Below are 20351 nucleotides of genomic sequence, written 5' to 3'. Positions count from 1 at the left end.
GCGAGCGGCAACACCATCGCCAGCAAGCAGAGGGAGAAGAGTGTCGATTATAATAGCCCAGATGCCGCCAAGGCAGCCGCCTTATCTGCTGTCGAGCCCAAGCTGCTCTGTCCGTCTCCTCGTTGTTTGGGACGAACTTGCTGAGAGAGACCGATCCGCTGCCGCTGCCCGAGGCGGAGGCGCTGCTGGAGTGCGGGCATGATATCCGAGCCGCCCGCAACATCCTTGATATTGTTGCCCGTCTTGTCTCCGGCATTGTCTCCGACAATGTCCGGGAGCAGGTTGGCGAAGGCGACGGTCTGGTTGCCCACGGTCGTCTTGCACTGGAAGGCCGAATCGGCCTGCTTGTTGATCTGGTTAATGTAGTTGACGCTGTCGCGTGACTGCAAACCAATCAGCATGCGCTGCAGGGCGAAGCGAGCTCAGTAGGAAGACGCCGACGTCCGTGGCAGCAGCGCAGTTGTCTTGGCCTAGCCACGCAGTTCGACAGCAAGCTGCGCTGAATACAGCCCATGTTCCACGGCTCCGTAGCGTACACAGCCGTGATGGCGGCACCAACGATGGGGGAGGGAGCTCGAACGTGAGGTCTGCATGCTGGAGGACGGAGCTGGTAGTCGCGAAATTCCACTGGTAGCTCGCCGCCGAGTTAGTTATACATGTGGCGCTGCAAGTGGCGGCGCAGAGCGCGAATCTACGAGGAAGGTGACGAGTGTGACCATGAACATCCACCCAGGACACTGCGAGGCGCTTGATTGGACTATACGTTTATATAGGGTTTTGTATTGGATGATGAACAAGGGTGGACCACATAAACAAAGTAGAGGGTGAGTTAGGGGCTGGTAAGGAGGGGGTAAGTTAAGCAAGTAGAGGTTAGAAAGTTAAGGGCAGGTTAAGCTAACTACAACAGCTCTACGCCGCACAGATCTCGCGCTACCGCACGTTTACCGCCCGACACGCAACCAACGACACGATGGTTTTCCGTGCGGCCGGATGGACCTCAAAGAAGCCTGCGGGACTCTCAGTCGACACACCTACATTAATCCCGTAAAACCAAGAACGATGTCGAGAATGAAGACTTTTTCGTCGGCGCAGAAGCGCTAATGAAGTATCTGGACCATTGTGATCGTGGTACGTTTCGCGATCCCCGTATTTTGTTATAACTCAAGTTTGACGACATCTTTTCTCTTGTGGCTAATAGTGGCAATGGAGGAGAAGAGAAGAATGGAGCGCCGAGCCTACGAGGACGCGATTGCTGCTCAGAACGGACAAGCCGAAGGCGATGGCCCCGACGAAACGATTGCAGCGCATCAAGCAAGTGGCCAGCGCGACTGCCCGAGAGATGATGTTGACGAAGTCCAACAAGGTAACCAATTTGGGTAACGTGTATTGGATACGACCTAGAGCTGACTCTATCGTGTACGATACAGGCAAAGCTGCTGCCGAACCGCTCATCCCAACCTCTCCCCACGTTGAAGACGCTGAACCTGGTACATGCAGCGATGAGCAGGACGCTGGATCGGATGCTGCGGACGCCCAGCCTCCTCAGTCGCAAGGTAACGAATGATAACTTGTATTCTACAAGCTATTTGGCTAACCCAAACGTGTATTGTACACTCAACTCAGGTGAGGGTACCCCAAGTTCCAGCCGCGTTGCCGATCTGATCTCTACGTCTCCTCATCTCGGGTCCGAGGCCAGTAGCCACGTGTCAAGCCCTGCATTATCGGCTTCACCAGGTAAGGCAATGAAGTATCACTGAAAGGCGTCAATTTGGTGTTGACTCTCTGCGTTTGTCGTATCTGTTTTGCAGCAACCGCTTCTCCTCAAACGCCAACGCGAAACCTTCGCTCGGATTTTGGCCAGTGCGATGCACCTAATAGCGAGTACGAGCCGTCGGGGAGTATGGAACAGGAAGTTGAAGAAGAATCGAAAGAGGAAAGCGAAATGAACGAGGATGAGGAAACCAAAGAAGACACACCAGTTTCTGTTGGTAAGTTTATTGTGTACATACACGTACATACACGATACCGATACGTTTTACTGACTTCTATCGTGTAACATACAGATGATCCAAACATCATGCAGCCTGGGGAAGTCGTTGACGACTACACAGTATTGGATTCAGATGAGGAGAATGGAACAACCTCTGTGTTCGGCGATGACGAAGAATTGGCGCTCACGGAACCGGCTGCGGAGGTGTCAGCTTCGGCCTCGGATCTCCATTTCAATCCCTCACTGCTCGAAACCGCGGGAGGGTTGTCAAAGATTGCCCACGGCAGCGTGCCCAAGGACGTTCTGGTGGATATGAAGTTCAATGGATGGACGGAACCGACGTATGTGACTCCCTACCCGTACATGCACCAGCCGTACAACGCGCGACCGGACGGCTGGATTAAAGAAGCCTACCCAAACATCTATGAAGGAGAACACGGACCTACAGCCGATGCAATTGCTGCGGCGTTGACACCGTCGGGAGCTTTCTTTCGCTTTGTACCGCCGCACTTGTGGGAAGCTATTGCTGGAGCAAGTGATGACTACTTCAAGGACAACCTGGACCTGCGAGCAGCTGCCCAGTACGCCAAGCAGCAAAAAGGAAAGGAGAAACACCCTGATTTTCAAGTTCAGACGCCGCAACAAATAAAGGAGTTTGTGCAAACTACAAAGGATATCTCGGGCAGAGAATTGTGTGTCTTTATTGGTTTGCTGATCACCAGCACCATCGCGCCGTAGTGACCATCGCGCCGTAGTGAAGGACTATCAAACGTACATGGGCGGCGTGGACGTACATGACCAGCTTCGACTCCAGAGGTAAAGTGCTTGTATCGTGTATGTACAGTTTTATCAATACTGATTATCGTGTATCATACTGCTTTATTACAGATACTCTCTTCAAAAAGCCAGACGCTACAAGAAATACTACTAGTCATTGTTCCTGGGTCTGATTGATCTCGCTATCATCAATGCTTTCATTGTGTACAACTGGCGCTGCACCATGGATGGCAAACGCAAAGCTACGCACGTAGAGTTCCTGAAGAAGCTTCATTTGGAGCTGATCCAGCTGAAGCCTGCCGACTGGACCCAAATGCTGCGCCACCGCGGCATGCACCCTACACCATCGAAGCAACGCAAGGCTACAACAACTCATGTACCCGTACAAATCGACGAGTGGAGGAAGGGCAACACGGACGACACGAGAAAGCGACGCCAGCGTGCCTGCAAGGTGTGCTCGGTGCTCAAGCGCGCTGGCGAGGCGAGAGGAGGCAAGACAACGTTCTACTGCGGTGGCGGCAAGCTCAAGACGGCGGCAAAAAACGCTCAGACTGCACGAGTGTTCCTGTGCAACAAAGTCAAGCACACAAGTAATGGTGAGGTTGTTCCGTGCCTCGAGATTTGGCACCGACACTGGAAGAACGGTACCTTGATCCCGCCGTCCATTACCAAGCGCAAGATTCGCGCTCGGAAGCCGGCGGCCACAGCGGCGGCCGCAAGTGACGGCGGCAGTAGTGACAGCGATGCCGCGTCTGATGGGAGTGCGCGCGCGATTCAGCAGCACAAGCGTGCTCGACGAAACGCAATGTAGTGTGTGCAGCAGCTCTTCTGGCTTTTTATTTGACTTAATTTGAGTATGCACTGGTCTTGCTGATTGCCATCTGACTTGATTCTCTAAATATCGAAAAAATATTTGGCCTTACGACTGCGCTGTTTTTGTACTGTGATACACATTAGTGGCTGAGTTGGCAAGTTGGGGTTAGGTGCATGGACCGGCTTTGGGATATACACGTTTATAATAGTGTGGACTCCACTATATGTACCCAGCATGAGATAAATCAATATCGTGTATAGGGTTTCGGCCAACGGTGGGAACTCAGATCGCTCGCGCTGGAGGGGTTAACTTAATTAAAAAAGCAGAAATCATCAGGTTATCTCGGATATCTGACAATTATATCATGATCTGTTCATGCACCTCGGCTTAAGGCGCGTGTTGAGTCTCAGTAGTTGCCTTCTCACGCACGCTTTATCTTACTACTGCACTCCCTGTTTTCAATCAGAGCCCCAAGATAAACCGCAGTTCTCGTACGCGGTAACCCCTCATCTCCTGAACTCATTATTCCCCAAGTTGCCATATCAATCCTCTTAAAAATGGATATGTAAGCACCATCTTTCTTAATGATCCAGGAGTTGGCGTAGCATTGGCTTGCTTGTACGGCATTCTGTGGCGCCAAAGGGAACATCATAAGTCAAATACCCCTCGAAAAATATACAAAAATGAACTGACCCACCTTGCCTAGGCATCGTCAGGAAAGTCACGTTCGATTCATCTTCAAGGGCGACCCCTGATATCGAGTAATGGTTGCGTGAAGGAATTCTTGAGCGTCCTGTGACGAGTCGCACTCAATCCTTCTTGGAGTACCTCGACCGGGCACTCTTGACGCTTGCATAGGTACTGGGCAACCTCATTGTGATTTGTGCGAGCGGCCGCGATAATAGCTTCCCACTCAGTGGATGGAGGTATGACGTGCTTTGCCAGCAAAAACTGCATAGTGCCCAGATATCCGACGCAGGCCCCTTTACGAATGCTCGTCTCGCTTCCTTGGAGGAAACCTGGTTCTTTTTGAACAGCGGCCAGATCAGTTGAAGAGGTCCCTTATCGACGGCCTTCGTAAAAGCTGCCGATCGCACTTCAGTTGTAAGGCGACGGTCACAGCCCAGAACTCGCAGAATTCCCGGGATAAAACCCGCTGTAGCGTTTGCTACCACTTGATTGACGATTTTGGCAGGTATCAGCTTCCGTAAGAGCCCAAGAATCTCTAGTTGGTCAGTCGTGGGGTGATAGTACACCCCATTAGCATAGGGAGCGGAGTAGTTGCCATAGGCAGCGCGTTTGAAAGCTGCCACGACTAATGCAGCGGGGATTCTCTCCTTGGATAAACTCCATAGTAGCCGCTCCGTCAGCTCTTACAAATGCTGTCGTTGCACAGCACCCGTTGTTGATCATATAGGAACCGCAAGGTGGCTACCGCACCAGTTGCTGCCGCGCATTCAAAGGCGGATTTGAATACCTCAGGCAAAATTGGCCCGCTGCTCAGCAAGAACGCCACAATGTCGATGCTTCCGCCTGCACAAAGGCATCACGCCTTCATCTTATTTTCGTACACTAAGCACGAAAAAAAGCTCTCTCCTTCAAAATCTGGAGTAGCAGCGTAAATCAACTCAGCCATATCGTCTTGTCTGTTGTCGATGGCTAGCTCGAGTGCGTTAGCGCAATCCCAATAGTACCGACCGGGTTCCAGTAGAAACCGCACGACCTCAAAGTGGCCGCCTATAGTCGCAAGTGGCAATGCCTGACAGACCTCGACGGCTTGCCTACGGCCCCTCTGGTGCGCATACTGTGCAGCAGATTTCACCACTTCAAGATGCCCACCACCGGATGCTTTTTCGATTCCAGGCCGCATCATGGGTAGGAACGCTGCCCGAGCCAGACTCGTCTTCCTCAAGGAATTCGGCACTCTTGTCAGCAACAATTTCGAGCAGCAGCAACTCCACCACAATCAAATGGCCATTCCTAGCGGCAGCAGCTGCTGCATCCGTCGGAACTTGACGACACGCAGGATCCAGCTTTTCGGTTGTTGCACCGATGACTTCCAGCGTCAGCACTCTCACTGCAGTGATGTAGCCATCACTGGCCGCAGCGATCATGGCTTCATTCCGAACCTTGGAGTCGTGCTGATCTAGTCGAGAGCGCAGCCATTTCAACTGACTCGTGTTCGCAGCCTCCACTATGGCCTCTGCTGGGGTCATCAACAGCGTGTCGATACTCTTGAGACCGTGGGGGAGCGACGCGATTTGCATCGGGAAGCGCGCAAACTTCAGTCGCTTGAGCGCTGGGCTATACATTGCGTCGTCTGCGTCTGCTGTCCTGCGATGCTTGGTCTCGTTGACGGGGTTGTGTTGACGTGGAGGCGAGGGTGGGCGCTTCATTTCCAGTGGCGCTGAAGGTGTTGAAGTGTTAGTAGGACCGATGGATTCCTGCTAGGAATTACGCAAGTCTTTTCGCATCGCAACAAAGCCCGGTATTCACTTCATGGATACACATCGGCACTGCTCTGAATAGCGCCAATAGTTTTCAAGTGCTTCGGACGATGTCGATAACGAGTCAAGGCCACCGAAGACTCACACCTTGCGCGATCATTAATTTTTTTGCGTGGCTAACTGTGAACATCTTCAGGCAAAATCCCGAACAGGATAGCAACGATACAACGGCAGTCAACAGAGACACCCCAGCTTGATCTTACTTTTTCGTTGCACTGCGTGGCCACTTTTCCATCCACTTGACCATAGCCTTCAGTCTCTCTTCGTTCTTGGAGTTAAATAGCTGGTCGCAAGTCAGCTTGGAGATGTAATTCCGGGGCGCGCAGTACAGCGCAGCTTCGTGGGCTTCCTTCAGAACGTCCAGCGGCCATTCTCCAAAGTTAGTGCTGAGCACCTCCAGCATGTAAGTGTATTTGCTGCGCCTGGCAGCACTGACGAATGCCTTGTACTTGATCGCTCGTGGTACACGCTCTTCCGAAAGAAGCTTCACAAGGTACGAAATGATGGCGCGATCCCCGTGAGCTGGAGCCTTCTCAAAAGCTTGGAAGATCGCATCGGGGGAAACGCGCTTAGCTTCATAAAGACTCTCCATCAACGCACTGTTTCCACGCCCCACAGCGGCCGCGAAGGCTTCACCTATCGACTTTGAAGAAATCCGACGATCCTTGCGCATACACTCCACAACATCATCGTGTCCATTCTGAGCTGCAATCACGAATGCCTCGTTAATCGTCTCCAGGGGAATGCAGCCGTCCTCAAACAACAGGATGGCGATTTCAGGCTGACCCGACTTGTGAGCGTGGATACTGTTGCCGCAGTCAGCAGCCCGCTTGAAAGCAGCGACGATCGCATCACTGGAGATATCCTCGTTCTCATACAGTCGCTGGATCACCTCGACGCTGTCCGTGACCTCAAACACTTTGTTCAGCGATTGTGACGACGCACGGTGCGTGTAGTAGAGGAAGAGAGTCGTCTCCAGTTGAGTTCCTCCCGTCGTCCCCGCAGCACCTTCGAAGCCCTTGTCGAATGTTTCAGGCCCAATGTGGCCAGTACCAAGCAGAAATTCAACCACACTTGTCTTCCCATGCAGTGCCGCGCGGAAGAAGGCGTTGTTGATCGCCTTGATGAACTTATACCCTCTCTCGTAGATATGCTTGACTCCACTCAGATGTCCGTCGCGTGCCAAATGAACGAAGAGGTTGTGGCCTGGAAAGAGCTTCGGGTACATCTCCCCGATCCTGCGCACCAGTTCAATTTGCTTCGTATCCACTGCAGCTGCAAACGCACCAGCCAAATCCCACCGAACCTCAGTCACTTTTAGCAAATACTCAACGACGTGCTGGTGGCCTCCAGCAATGGCGACAGACAGTGTCCGTGCCCCAAACTTTGTCGCATTCGTATATCGCTTCTTCCTCGCGTGCTTGACCATAAACTTGACCACGTCCAGGTGTCCGTTCGCCGCCGCTTCCTTCAAAGATCTCGCAGCCCCTGTGCGTTTTTCACTGTCTCGGCCGCTTCGACGCTCGACAAATCGCAGCAGCGCCAGCACCACCTTGAGGTGTCCGCCCCCAGCTGCAGCTGTGGCAGCCTCCAGCATCATCGTCAGTGGGTCCTCGCCCCCATCTCGATCGCCGTCAGAGATTGCCCGCATGAGCTTCACCAGAACAAGAGCGTGGCCTCTGGAGGCGGCCGCCACGAGCGCTCGGCCTGCAGCACAGTTGGACTTGCGCAGGAGAGAGCTGAGCCACTCCATGTCGGCAGTGGCTGCCGCGTCTACAAGTGCCTCCTCCGGCGTCATCAGCAGGCGGTCGATCTGCTTCATAACGTGCGGCAGCGCCGTGATTCCAACGGGAAACGTCGCGTCCTTGAGCCGCTCGTACTCCTCGGCCGCCGTTGGAGACGTGCGAGCACGCTTCGACGCTGGAGGAGGCTGCGGATCGGGCCCTGTTCGGCTTCTCTTGGAGCTTGGAGAGGCGTCGGGCATGGGGCTCTTGAGGTCGGACGCTTGTTGCTGGTCACTTCCGCGGAATCAAAAAGATCCGGCGGAAATCTGTGTACGCCAACACAAGGAGCTAGTTTTCGAGTACTGTTTCGTGGCGGATTGAAGAAGGAGAAGTGTTTGAGCCGCTAACACTGCATCGCTCGTGCTATCGCGCCTGCAGCACACTAGAGCCAAGAAACGCGAGAATACAAAGCAGGTTCATTCATGCAGCGCAGGGTGCCCAGCCTCGGGCGTGCTTGTTTAACTTCCGCTCGTAGTTCGCTTAGCAACTTCACTCATGGCTTTGGCAGGAATATCAGTCCGCTTTAGAAAGAGCCCGAGCATCTCCCAGCGCACCACATCTCGAGCGTAGACACTGATCACCAGTGTAGGCACGTCGAACAGCGTGTTCATACGCCGCCACGACTAAATTCGTAGTAGAAGTGCCGTTGGAAAGGAGCAACTCGACAATTTCAGATCTTTGGGTAGTTTCTAGCGCTTTGGCAAGTGACGATCGTGAAGCGCGGTGTTGTTTGGAAAGGAAACCCCAACTTCTTCGAAAACCGCGCCTTCAAACGCCAAATTGGGCCGCGATAGTGCAAAAAATCACAATTTCGATGTGTCCACCAAAAAGTATGTTCTATCACCCATGTGGTACAGGTATCCCAAATGCCGTTGGTGACAAGATGGTAGAAGAAACTTTTGCCTCGGGAATCTCGAGTAAATGAGCTCCGCAAGTTTCGCTCTCATTTCTTCATCAGCTTCCATTCAATAGGCATCGATCGCACTCAATTTGCACCTAAACTGAAGCCGAACAGAAGGCCGTAAGGTATCACCGAGAAGGATCCTCCTAAAAAAAATAAGGTTGCATGTATGGCATGGTTATTGGGCATGCCGCAACCCGGATTGGGAAGCAAAGAGCTGACCACAACACGTTAGAAGAGAATTAGCGTGTACGCGCATCCTACTTGGACTTCGATTCTTCGTTCCAACCCGCCAAGCACTTCATCACCGCTTCGAGGCGTCCTGAGGCACGTCGATTGAAGAGTTGGTTGCAGGTAATGGTGCGAATGTAGTTTCTGACGGGGTTGTTTCTCGCGACCTCCAGCGCTTCCTGCAGTACGCTGAGCGACCACTCTCCCTGTTCGTTTTTGTTCAGTGTCTCAACCGCTTGCAGTTGCCCATGTTTTGCAGCAAACACCAGCGCAGAGTCCTTAAAATGACGAGGTACATACGTCTCCACCAACAAGCAATTCGCGAGTATCGCCACATTCTGTGGTTGATTGCTTCGAACAGCGGTGCAGAAGGCCTTGGAAATTACGTCAGGTGAAACAAGCTGACTGTCGCACAGCTTCTTGATCCGACTGCCACTTCGGCTAAGAGTCGAGTCCATAAAAGCTCGATCCAGTACTTCGGACGAAATACGACAGTCGCCACGCAATAATTCCACGACTTTAGTATCGCTCTGGGTGGCCGCAGCCAGAAGCGTCTCAGTGAGCACTCGAGACGGAATGGACCTCTTGTACAACAGTTGGAGGATGGCAAACCGAGATCGGAAATGCCCCTAGCGGCAAGCCCGAAGGCAGCGACGATAGCGTCATCTGATACTTGCTCGTTCTCGAGCAATAGCCTGAGCACGGCAAGTGACACGGAAAACGCTGTCGATAACCTGTGGAGACGGGCGCTTTATCCGGTAGAGAGTTGGTATTATCTCGCTCCTTTTCCATCCGGAAGTGCATGTATTTTCGAACAGTTGATCAAAAACTTCCGCCCGAAAGCTGAGCGAAGTCCACAAGAATAAAGGGGGGGGGGGGGCTTGACCGGTATTGTCGGGATTATCCTGGGACCAAAAGCCACCAACTGCCACCAAAAACCACCAAAAACCACCATGTCCTGACATCTGTCCTGGGACCCCCGACAAATATAACAGCCAATAGGAGACAACATTCAGCAATCTCGCCGAGGCACTGCGGGCCCGCAAGCTCGGACGGTGCATGAAAGTGCTGCAGATCCTAATGAGATGTATGCGGTGACCTATGTTCTTAACTATTCGATTTGCTGGTGCTGATATGGCGGCAGACTCTAGTGGTGATGTGAAGCCGACTACTGAGCGGGACAGACTTACCACAGCTAGCCGTATCAAGGGGCTGCTCAGAGCTGCTGCGGCCTCTACTCTGACTAGTGCTGTGGCTAACAAGAACAGGGGCGAGGCCTTGATCGTGCTAGGCATCCTGCATCACTGTTGCACTAGATCTACTCGCGTCGATATGGTTTCGGCGACTCTGGCGTCGAAGCTGGCGCAAAGCGCAGGCAAGCTCATGGAAGCCAACGTACCGTAGACGATTGAGGTTCACTTCGCCGGCGTTCTTATCGACTCCAACTCGTGCTATGTGAAGGTACATACTCAATTTCAAATGCGTTGTGGGGTGTGCTAATTACTAAGATACTACTACGTGTTGTATATTGATGTAGACGTTTAGCTGGTGGCAAGCGGATTTATTCAGCATGAAAAGAAACTGGTAATAGACTGCATTGGTGCTGATTGGCGGTGCATGCAGTTCGGATTGGTGCTGTTGGGTCCACATCCACGCTTTCGTTTGTTGCAGCTTGCGCACGCTGGGCCTGTTGGCCGTGCACTGTTGAGCGTTTGACTGTGTACAAATGCAGGTGGTACAGGTGCTGGGTTTGAAGATACACTCCCGGATACCGGTGCTGCTGTTGGCACGCTGTTGCCTTCTGCTGCCTGTAACCCTGCGCGCCGTTTGCGCTCTGCATTGAGTCGACAACGAAGTTTGTTCAAATCCAAGCTTCCGGACGGGTGCATCTGCTGATATTTTGCGACGATACTCGGCCACTTTCCGTGAGCCCCTTTTCGAAAACTAGCCGCGTGCTCCAGCAGAACATCTAGAGTGGTTTCGTCCAGAATTTCAAACCGACTTCTTTTTGGTGAGTGTGGAGCTTCTTGGCTACTTGAATTACTGGGGTTGGTCGCTGGAACTGACACACATACCGCCATGCCAAATTGTAGCTGCTGTGTAGAAGCATCTACCGGTGCAAGAGGTTTCGGTGGACGAGATACTTTATTGTCTGTGAACGGAGCTTGCGCGAGTGCCTCTACGGCGGCGTTTGGAGGTTGGATGGAGCTACACGAAGAAGTGTTGAGTTCGACACCTTCATCTCTGCGACGCTTGTAGCTTACGGACCGGCGCAAAGAATCCCAGCGTCGCTCTAGAAATTCATCACTCTTCTGATTAATTCCCGAGCATGTGTAGGCGGCAAAATCGTACACGGAGCGGTAGACTTGCTTGACGTGCTTAATACCGACCGGTAATCGAAGTAGCTGGAACAGTTCTTCCTGCAGAGCCTTTTCTTTCGGCAAATTGGTTTCATCATCGAGCTTAGTGGATCCTTTCAATACGAGCATGCGAGAGCCACTGGATACCACCTTCACTGAAGGCTGCTTAAGTTGCGAGTCGATTACAGGAAGTCGGCGAGCAATGGCACGGAAGCCTCGTTTCTTCATGTCCAGGTTGGGGTTGTCGAGCCGTCTGACAGCAGTGTTGTATAGTATCGTAGCGACAACTTCGTAGGATTCCCACTTAGCAATCTTAGCCGCAAGCTGTTCTGCACGCAGTAACTTTAGCAGGGCAAACTCGTGAGCTGAAAACTCTGCGGGATTGTCATATTCAGCTTCCAAACCAAGGTTTTCGACAAAATCTTGTTGACTCAGCTCATTACGTCCATGCCTTGAAGCAAACAGCAGCTTCTGAATATCGGTCTGTGTTGTGTCATCTTGTAGCAAGGTTCCTTCTGCTCGCTCTGCTTGAAGTGGGATCATGTCGTAAAGTGCTTCCCATGGGCGGTGAACAGGAGCCTCCCCGCCACCGGGTCTATACTTGTGCCGCAAGCTAACCGGGCCTGGACGAGTTGCTAGCAGTACGTTGACGTACTCTAGCTGAGGCGAATCAGGAACAATGACACGGCATAAGACAGCACTGCGACTCAGTGTTATGAAGTCAACCGCATTAAATTCAGGATTCCGCCTAAACTTGGCTCCGACCTTGACATTATGCTAGTATCACAACCATAATGAAAGGGTTAACATACCGTCCAGTAAAAAAAATCTCCTGCAAGAAAACTAACCTGTAACAGGAAGATATCCAGGATACGCAGCCCAACCTCGATCGAAAGCACCCGATCCAGAAGTTTTCTCAACTTTGAATGAATCGCTTCAAGTTGACTTGTAGACACCACTCGCACCGTACTGCCACCTTCACTGTAGTCGCTCCCCTCAACAAAAAGGTCTCCTTGCCTAATCTGCTCGAGATTGCTGTTGACACAGCCCTCCCATTCGCTGGTAGAGACACGAATACTTGATGTTGGCACACTAGAGGCAGCTTCCGCAAAATTTTCTGCTGTTGCACTTGGCGATAGAATTTTTCTTTCTACGTCGTAGATTGCTGCCGAAAGTCGCTTCGCGAGCCAGCCTCGCTGAGCTTGATCGGAAATTGTTTCCGCGAGTCTCTGAATGACGTGAAAAGGGTCCTGTTTCACGGCGACCGAATCTCCAAAGAGTTTTTTTATAAGGCTGCGCATCCCATTAGCGTGGTCACACACACAGAATCGCTTCTCTGCTGGGTGGGCCGCTAGCTTATCAGCAACACACTGTAAAATAGCTTCTGTTTCTTCATGGTTCTCGGAACGCGTTAGACCTCTTGCAACTACTTGTCCTATTTCGTTCTGTACAAGAAGCAACATACGCACACTCGAAGCTTGCTCTTTGCTTCCGTCAGATCCGAAAACTTTCAACTTGCTACAGAATTTTTGAGAGTGATCTACTCTGATAACCTTTTCGCATTGTGAGACGGCCATTTGGGCTTCGAGTAACCTACTACACACTTCCGTTTGTGAGAGCCATACCTTTTGCAGCGCCTCGCTGTCTAGACAAATATGGTTAGTCATGTACTGCTCGACCGATTGCAAGAGTGGTGGTGCATAAGCAGTATCCGCAGCTTTTCGTTTCTCAATCTCGCAACCTGCACGAGCCAACAAAGCATAATAGCGCTTCTGACGGCGCCGCGTTACGTTGTCTGTAGCCCCCGCCAGTCCCTTGGTTGTAAGCATGCTGTCATACACTAGCTCAAATAAATCTAACGAGATTGCGGTCTGGTAAGTCAACAAATACAGGAATGCAAGGAATACGGCTTTCGATGAAGAAAGGTAAGCATCATCAATTGTAGAGAACGATCGTCCTGTAGAGCACTTGTACCTTGCATAATACAAAATGGTTTTGTGTTCGACATCATGGACAGTTCGCTGCAGATATTCCTTTACCTTCGGCGTGCACTTACATCCTTCTGTGGTACAAACAGGAGATCGACCTGCATTCAACACGTCTGGAACCCACGTGATCGTAGGCAGGTTGAACCAAGCCGATAGCATTGCGTTCCTCTGCTTCTCGGGGTACGCTATTGCAGGAGGAAAGCTCTTCGTTGCGATCGCATCTCGTATTGCAGCACGAGCCGCACTCGCTGCCATTTTTTTTACTACCAGTAGGTGCAACTTTTCTTAGATCTATTCCTAGCTGGCGGCTGGTGGCGGGCGGCGGGGCCGCGCGGCGGCTGGCGGGCCGCAAGGCCCGCCAACCCCGGTCAAGCCGAATAAAGATATTTACAATTTAGACGTAATTCGTCACTACGGTTTTTTGCAGATGCCATCACCTCACTTCCGAACATTAAAACAACATTAAATATGTTAGATCAAACCGATTCCAGGCCTTCATTGTGCTTCAGTGGTTACCGTCTGACGAAGAGCAATGATTGTTCGCAGGAACTTTTTAAGCCGTTTGAGGCGAGTAACTCTCAGCACGTCTCGGAAAACTTTTATCGGCCACCCCTGGTGCTTGGAAAGGCACCGCGTTACGCCATTACGGTCATTACAAGTGTTCATCATGATGGCCTTTCGAAAAGCTGCTCCGGGTATGCCGGGCTGAATCAACAAGACTTTAACAGCGCTTAAATTGCTTACAGGCGGCTATCCAGAGCTTTTGGGTTGCATCGCATGAAGACAGTTCCATTTCGTGAAATAGATCCTGAATAAGTTTGTTTTTGTTTTTGAATTGAGGATCATTATTGTCACTTAGCTATCAGCTAACGACTACTAAAGACCGGGTCGCGGATCCTGAATAAGTTGGCAAGATCCACTAAATCCCACCGCCTCAATAGCTCGGGAACGAACATTTCCAAGTGCAATGCTATCCTAGCTCGCTTGAAAACTTCATTAACTCCGATCACTTGCACATCAATCAAAGTAGCTACAGCTGTGCTTTATCAGGAAATCTGTACTGCCCAGCCACCTTGTTGCTACGAGCAAGATTTAAAGACGCTTCCGCTACCGATCCTGCCGAAAGAGAGCGTTCATTTACATCAGCTTGAGAATTGTACCGCTGCCCTAAACAAGTGATGCTCGTGACACCCGTGCTTGATCGTAAAGAAATCTCCAGGTCGTTACAAGACCATACTTGGCCGCGTCCCCAAACGCTAAATCGAATGATTAAAGAATTCTGACCACTATTCAGCAGAAACACCACAATATCAGTGTGATAAGGACGTGCTGTGTGTACAATTGCATCGGTCACTAACTGAAAGTCACTTTGACCCGTCCTACACAGATACTGGATAACTTTCAAGTTGCCGCTCTCAGAAAAAAACCGTAACAAATTTGTATCTTTGAGTTGCATTGACTGGGCAAAGATCAGCTCTGCTATTGCATCCCGCCGAGCATCCACCGCTACCTCGAGCGCTTCAGCATAATCCCAATTGTATCTCCGGGTTTCGAGCAGAAACTCCACGACCTCATAGCAACCGCCTATTATCGCGGGGGGCACCGCCTCGCAAACTTTGTGAGCTGGCTTGAAAGCAATCTCTCGTGTATACTCTGCAGCACATCTCACCCCATTAGCAGACGCTTCCTCGAGAATTCTCCAAGCAAATTGGGTAAAATTAAAAGTTCTCTGTCACTGTCATTACCATAGTAGCGATCCTCTTCAACTTCATCTTCAGCCGTATTCAGTGACAGTTTTCCCGACGTACAGAAGTCTCGCGTGCAGGAATTTTTTGAGCCTCTTGTTGCGAGTAACGTTCAGCGCGCCTTGGAGTACGTCAAGCGGCCACTGTTGGTGCTTGCACAGCCGCAGGGTAACACCATTATGGTTATTGCGAGCGCCAGCAATGGTAGCTTCTCGGAGAACAGTCGTACTTATGCCGGGCCGGCCAAGTACGAACTTCACAATGTCCAAATGACCAGCCGAAGCAGCTCTCAAGAGCCCTCTACACGCTTCTTCAGATAGCATCTGCCTTTCCTTGGACCAAGCCCGCAAGATGCTGATACACCCCTTGTCAGTGACCCAGTCTAAAGCTTTGTTCCGAACGTCAGGTACCAGTCGGCAATCATTGCCCAACAATTGAACAATTCGCGCGCGAGTGTCCACCGAAACTTCTGTATCCGAAGCTGCTGTGACTCTCTCGACCACGGAATTAATTATTTGAGCAGGAACTTCCGTGTTCTTGTACATAAGCTCAAGTAGCTCGAGCTGGCCGTTTTGAGGAGCACAATCTCGTCCGCAACGCGCGAGCTTCTTGAACGCCACCGCAACTGATACAGCAGGAATACAGTCGATCCATCAACCTCAATAGTTCAGTATCTCAAATACCCTACCAAGTGCTGGCCGTGAGACTCGATGTTGCTCGTACAGGAACCTACAGGTTGCTGCAACACCGGATCCAGCCGCGTCGACAAACGCCGAATCAAATTTCTTCGATGAAATCAGCTCACTGCCCAACAAATACGCCACAATGTCGGTGTGTCCGTGGATCGCTGCGCTGACAAATGCGTCATCTAGCAAGCATGGGTTCTTGTGACCTTTGTTGAAAAGGTACTTGATCACTTTCAAGTTGCCTCGTCTAACGAGATAACACAAAAAACGTTCCACATGATGCGGGTGATAGGCAGCGTAAATCAACTCGGCAATAGCATCTCGTCCATGATCGACGGCTCGAGTGCCTCACCGTGATCCCAACAATACCAAATAGAAACTGCACGACTTCAATATGGCACCTATTGTCGCAAGTGATAACGCCGACCCGACGTTGTAGACTCGTTCGTAAGATATCGGGTGTGCATACTCGGCAGCAAATACCACGACACTTAGATGCCCGTTGGCTGCTGCCTCTTCAACCACTTTCCATGCTAAACTGCTGCGATAATCATACCATGTGTATCCTTGAATTTTGCCCTCATGCTCGAGCAACGACAACAGACTTACGGTCTCCAAATGATCATTAGCACCGGCTGCTTCAGCTTCGCTCGTAAAACTCGCCAATTTGATGGTATCAGTTCCCAGGTCTCTGCGCCAATAATTTCCAGTGATAGAATCCTGACCGCTTCAACGTAGCCATTTCTGGCCGCAGTAATCATGGCTCTACCACAGACCTTACTTCCGTATTCGCTCAGTAGAACTCGAAACCACGGTAAATCACTTGTATTTGCTGCCTCCATTACGGCTTCCACTGGGCTCATTGAATAGACCTCGATGCTCTTCATAACGTGAGAAAGTGCCGCAACCTGGGTGAGCAAGCGCGCAAACTTGACTCTCTTGACGCCCATTCTGCCCGGTTTTAGTTGCCAACAGATTTGTTAATGCCAAACTCACTTTTACTCGCTCGACTTAATATTACATCAATCGGCTTCAATCACGTGGTCGGTCACTCAGTATCTTTTCAATGTAAATTGTCAAGAACAATCTACACTGAGCATATTGTTCTTGGCTGTTCGCATTGAACGTTTACTGAATAAAAAAACGCCCTAGTTGGGGGGGGGGGGGGGGGGTCCACGACCCTCGCTTTTAGAAACTACCTTGCCGTTCCGCGATGCTTGCACGAAGGAATTTCTTGAGTTTCTTGCGACGAGTAGCACTAAGTGCTCGTTGGAGAATCTCAATTGGCCTCACTTTGCGCTTCAAAAGCTGCTGCGTAATCTCGTTACGGTTTGCGCGAGCGGCAGCGAGTATAGCGTCCTGCTCCACGGATGCGTCAATGACGGGTTTGTCCTGCAGAAACTTCACAAGGTGTGGGTGTCGAGCGCTAGCAGCCCTCACAAAGGCTTGGGCCACTCCTTCTGGGGAAATCTGATTTTCTTGGAACAATGCCTGAACTGCCTGGAGATTTCCTTTATCAATGGCCTTCGCAAAGGCTGCAGAACGAACTTCAGGTGTCAGTCTGGAGTCGATGCCCAGAGTTTGCAGAATCCCGGGGCGAAATTCCAGCGTGGCTTGTGCGACGACTTCGTTGATGACGGTAGCAGGAATGTCCGTCCGCTTCCGTAAGAGCCCGAGTATCTCCAGTTGGCCACGGCTATCATAGTGCTGGCCAATGTAACGAGTAGCGTTCTTCAACGCCGCGACTACAGACGTCGCAGGAATACTCTCATTGGAACCGAGAAACTCGATAATAGTAGCGTTCGGTGCTCTTTCAAACGATGCAATTACGGAGGGTCGTGATGCGCGACATTGCTCGTAAAGGAACCTCAAGGTTGTAATAACACCTGATGCTGCAGCATTTTCAAAAGCCGAGTCGAAAGCCTCCGGTGAAATCGGTCCACTGCCCAGCAAGAATGCAACGACGTCGGTTCGTCCGTGACGGACTGCCTGCACGAAGGCATCGTTCACCAGCTCAGGGCCATTGTGCCCGTTGTTGTAAAGGTACGTGACCACTTTCAAGTTGCCGGCAACAGCGAAATTACAAAACAAACTTTTCCCATCCAACTGCGGAGAGCCAGCGTAAATCAACTGGGCGATAGCATCTTGTCCTTCGGTAATGGCGAGCTCAAGCGCCTCAGTATAATTCCACCAGTACCGCCCAGGCTCGAGAAGAAACTGCACGACCTCAAAATGGCCACCTCTAATGGCGGTATTGAGGGCGTTGCAGGCTTCAATCGCGCTCTTGTACTCAGTCTCACGTGCATACTCCGCCGCAAACTCCACGACCCCAAGATGTCCATGGGCAGGCCTCTTCGAGAATTTCCCACGCCGCGTCATGTGATGGAGCGAGCTCATCATCGCCACTGTCATAGTCGCTTTCCTCTTCACGCTTGTCTTCACGCTCGTCGTCCGCTTCAATTTCCAGCAACAGCAACTCCACCACAACCAGATGACCATTTGAACCAGCAGCAGAGGCAGCTTTTGTCAGGACCTGGCGACTTGCATAGTCCAGTTTTCCCGTCTGTGCGCTGATGATTTCAAGCATTAACACTCTCACCGCCTCGATGTAGCCATTTCTCGCCGCAGCGATCATGGCTGCGTCCCGAACCTTTACGCCATGCCCATCCAGTAGGGAGCGTAGCCATTTTAAGTGACTGGTTTTTGCAGACTCCAATATGGCTTCCTCTGGGCTCATTAAGAACACGTCGATGCTCTTGAGAACGTGAGGCAGCGATGCGATTTGGATGGGGAAGCTCGCGTACTTGAGGCGCTTGAGCTCTGGGTCGATCCTCTCACCAGCTTGTTCGCCAGATCTTGCGTGTTTGCTCTCCTTCCCTGGGTCGTCCTCGTCGAAGAAGGGGGTTGCAGCAGCGCGCTTTATCTTGCTTAGGAAAAGTCTTGCTTAGGAAAAGAAGGAAGCTTCATTTTCTTTTGCGGATTCGGACAATAATTTGTTTAAAATCTATTTTTAATAAAGTTTAAATAATTTATTATTTAAATCGTATTACTTAAGTATTGAATATATTGTTAAAATAAAATAGCTTCTATATATAATTGGAAATGATTCGGGTTAAGTTCGTGTCTTAACTACGAGCTCGTTTCCACTTTATGAGTTTTTAATGCCACGTCAACTTTTGAACTCATGCATCGTTGTTAAAGTTTGTTGCAAGTAGCTCCATGACTCCATCTCGCGTGCAGCCATGTTGGAGGGGGCCTTCCTCTTGTCTCTTGATTAGCCGGACCTCAAATGCCGCTCGTGAATCACGAGTCGTGATAGTACGTATTCCTGCGAGACGTCTTGTGCTTGCTCGGAGGAAGTTTCAGCGCTGACTCCAGATACGCAGAGAATGGCCGTGACAGTGGCAACTAGGATGAATTTGATACTCGATGCAGTCGAAGAGCTTGACTGACACTTGGGAGGAGAAGCTGTAGTGAAGTGCCAAGACAAATTTGAAAATGCGTACAGACTTCGACTCGTTGGCGCTCTAAACTCTATTCGATTGCACGATTGGATAAAAGTTCCGGACACTACATAAGAGTAAGTTGTTGAATGTAACAGACATGTGTCTACCGTGGTTGGCTCAGCTCGCGCTGCACTGCTTGTACATGTGCAAGAAACGGTCTTTCAGATCGGGACTGGGCATCCCTGGAATTATTTTTTATACGGCGTTTGAAGCTGCGGCAACTTCTGGATCGGATCGTGACGTTTCTCTATGAGAGGCACTTTGTATATCTTCAGGGATTTATCGAGCGTTCAAGAGAGTTGTTATCCTTTTCCGTGACCAAATTCCTTTTAGAAAATACCTTCGAAGAGCATCACGACCGCATTTGAGAACGTGACGGCATCGGGTCGACTGTCTTGACAATTCCGAAGGAGGAGCGCGAAGCTGTGGCTGCCTTCTTGTACCACAACAGAAGCTCGATGTGATTTGCACCGCCTTCGCGATGACCGCGTACGATCTAGACGACCTGGTGACGATTTTGTATGACGATCCGAGCATTTCCCGTAAAGTTGTATGTTCTGCGTTGCAACGTTGCAAAATGCTTCTGACATGGGGCATCTGCGTATCGTCTACTTCCTCATGGACAAACCTCAGATCACGCAGTCCGTGAAGCAAGTGGTCCTGCTGTTAGTTACTCCGAACAGCTCGAAGTAACTACCGAGCTGTTGTTCAGCTGCTAGAGAAGGGCGAAGACTGGCCGCTTGCCACTCTGAATGAAGCACTGAAAGCGACGAGCAGCCCGCAGCTCAAACAAATTTGGAGGGGGAGAATTGGTGATCCAGAGCGGAGGCTGTTGTGAAGTCAAGGATTCGTTCTGGTAGTGTGCACCATGTTCATATGAAACAATTGGCGGGAACCCGGGTTCCCGCAAATGATACCGACCAAATCGCGAATTATTTATTTAATTTTTGGCCTCCACATTGGTACCCTCGGGGCAAGTTAAACCCTCATATCTAAGTGCTGTCGATGAAGGACTACCCTCAAAATATGCCACCGGTACTGAATAGACCCAAGTAACATACC

The 20351-nt window shown here is 50.9% G+C and overlaps 9 protein-coding genes across 9 annotated transcripts; 2 read left to right on the top strand and 7 right to left on the bottom strand.

Annotated features, from left to right (window-relative positions):
• Positions 1–47: 47 nt before the first annotated feature.
• Positions 48–401, bottom strand: PHYSODRAFT_301185 (hypothetical protein; the record flags this gene model as incomplete). The annotated part of the gene is made up of 1 exon (XM_009529355.1): positions 48–401. One exon carries the CDS (start codon positions 399–401, stop codon positions 48–50), a length of 354 nt encoding a protein of 117 aa, XP_009527650.1.
• Positions 402–2059: 1658 nt separating this feature from the next.
• Positions 2060–2728, top strand: PHYSODRAFT_500654 (hypothetical protein; the record flags this gene model as incomplete). Its single annotated transcript, XM_009529354.1, has 1 exon — positions 2060–2728. A coding segment is annotated over one exon (669 nt), but the record flags the coding sequence as incomplete, so codon positions are not given.
• A 262-nt stretch (positions 2729–2990) lies between these two features.
• PHYSODRAFT_332341 (hypothetical protein) lies at positions 2991–3578 on the top strand (the record flags this gene model as incomplete). The annotated part of the gene is made up of 1 exon (XM_009529353.1): positions 2991–3578. The coding sequence occupies one exon, from the start codon at positions 2991–2993 to the stop codon at positions 3576–3578; it is 588 nt and encodes a 195-aa protein (XP_009527648.1).
• Positions 3579–5407: 1829 nt separating this feature from the next.
• On the bottom strand, positions 5408–5977 carry PHYSODRAFT_332340 (hypothetical protein; the record flags this gene model as incomplete). The annotated part of the gene is made up of 1 exon (XM_009529352.1): positions 5408–5977. The coding sequence occupies one exon, from the start codon at positions 5975–5977 to the stop codon at positions 5408–5410; it is 570 nt and encodes a 189-aa protein (XP_009527647.1).
• A 673-nt stretch (positions 5978–6650) lies between these two features.
• On the bottom strand, positions 6651–7214 carry PHYSODRAFT_384088 (hypothetical protein; the record flags this gene model as incomplete). Its single annotated transcript, XM_009529351.1, has 2 exons — positions 6651–6953; positions 6999–7214. Coding segments are annotated over 2 exons (519 nt in total), but the record flags the coding sequence as incomplete, so codon positions are not given.
• Positions 7215–9033: 1819 nt separating this feature from the next.
• Positions 9034–9462, bottom strand: PHYSODRAFT_301182 (hypothetical protein; the record flags this gene model as incomplete). Its single annotated transcript, XM_009529350.1, has 1 exon — positions 9034–9462. One exon carries the CDS (start codon positions 9460–9462, stop codon positions 9034–9036), a length of 429 nt encoding a protein of 142 aa, XP_009527645.1.
• A 2705-nt stretch (positions 9463–12167) lies between these two features.
• Positions 12168–13607, bottom strand: PHYSODRAFT_502857 (hypothetical protein; the record flags this gene model as incomplete). The annotated part of the gene is made up of 2 exons (XM_009529349.1): positions 12168–12657; positions 12736–13607. The coding sequence occupies 2 exons, from the start codon at positions 13605–13607 to the stop codon at positions 12168–12170; spliced, it is 1362 nt and encodes a 453-aa protein (XP_009527644.1).
• Positions 13608–14382: 775 nt separating this feature from the next.
• On the bottom strand, positions 14383–16733 carry PHYSODRAFT_301181 (hypothetical protein; the record flags this gene model as incomplete). The annotated part of the gene is made up of 5 exons (XM_009529348.1): positions 14383–15049; positions 15161–15722; positions 15831–16030; positions 16136–16324; positions 16393–16733. The coding sequence occupies 5 exons, from the start codon at positions 16731–16733 to the stop codon at positions 14383–14385; spliced, it is 1959 nt and encodes a 652-aa protein (XP_009527643.1).
• A 238-nt stretch (positions 16734–16971) lies between these two features.
• PHYSODRAFT_301180 (hypothetical protein) lies at positions 16972–18418 on the bottom strand (the record flags this gene model as incomplete). The annotated part of the gene is made up of 2 exons (XM_009529347.1): positions 16972–18025; positions 18084–18418. The coding sequence occupies 2 exons, from the start codon at positions 18416–18418 to the stop codon at positions 16972–16974; spliced, it is 1389 nt and encodes a 462-aa protein (XP_009527642.1).
• Between the last annotated feature and the right edge of the window lie 1933 nt (positions 18419–20351).

This window comes from Phytophthora sojae, assembly GCF_000149755.1.
Source record: "Phytophthora sojae unplaced genomic scaffold PHYSOscaffold_4, whole genome shotgun sequence".
NCBI classification, from domain to species: Eukaryota; Oomycota; class Peronosporomycetes; order Peronosporales; family Peronosporaceae; genus Phytophthora; species Phytophthora sojae.
The sequence above is the reverse complement of the archived record's forward strand: the minus strand, read 5'-3'. Positions and strand labels throughout refer to the sequence as shown.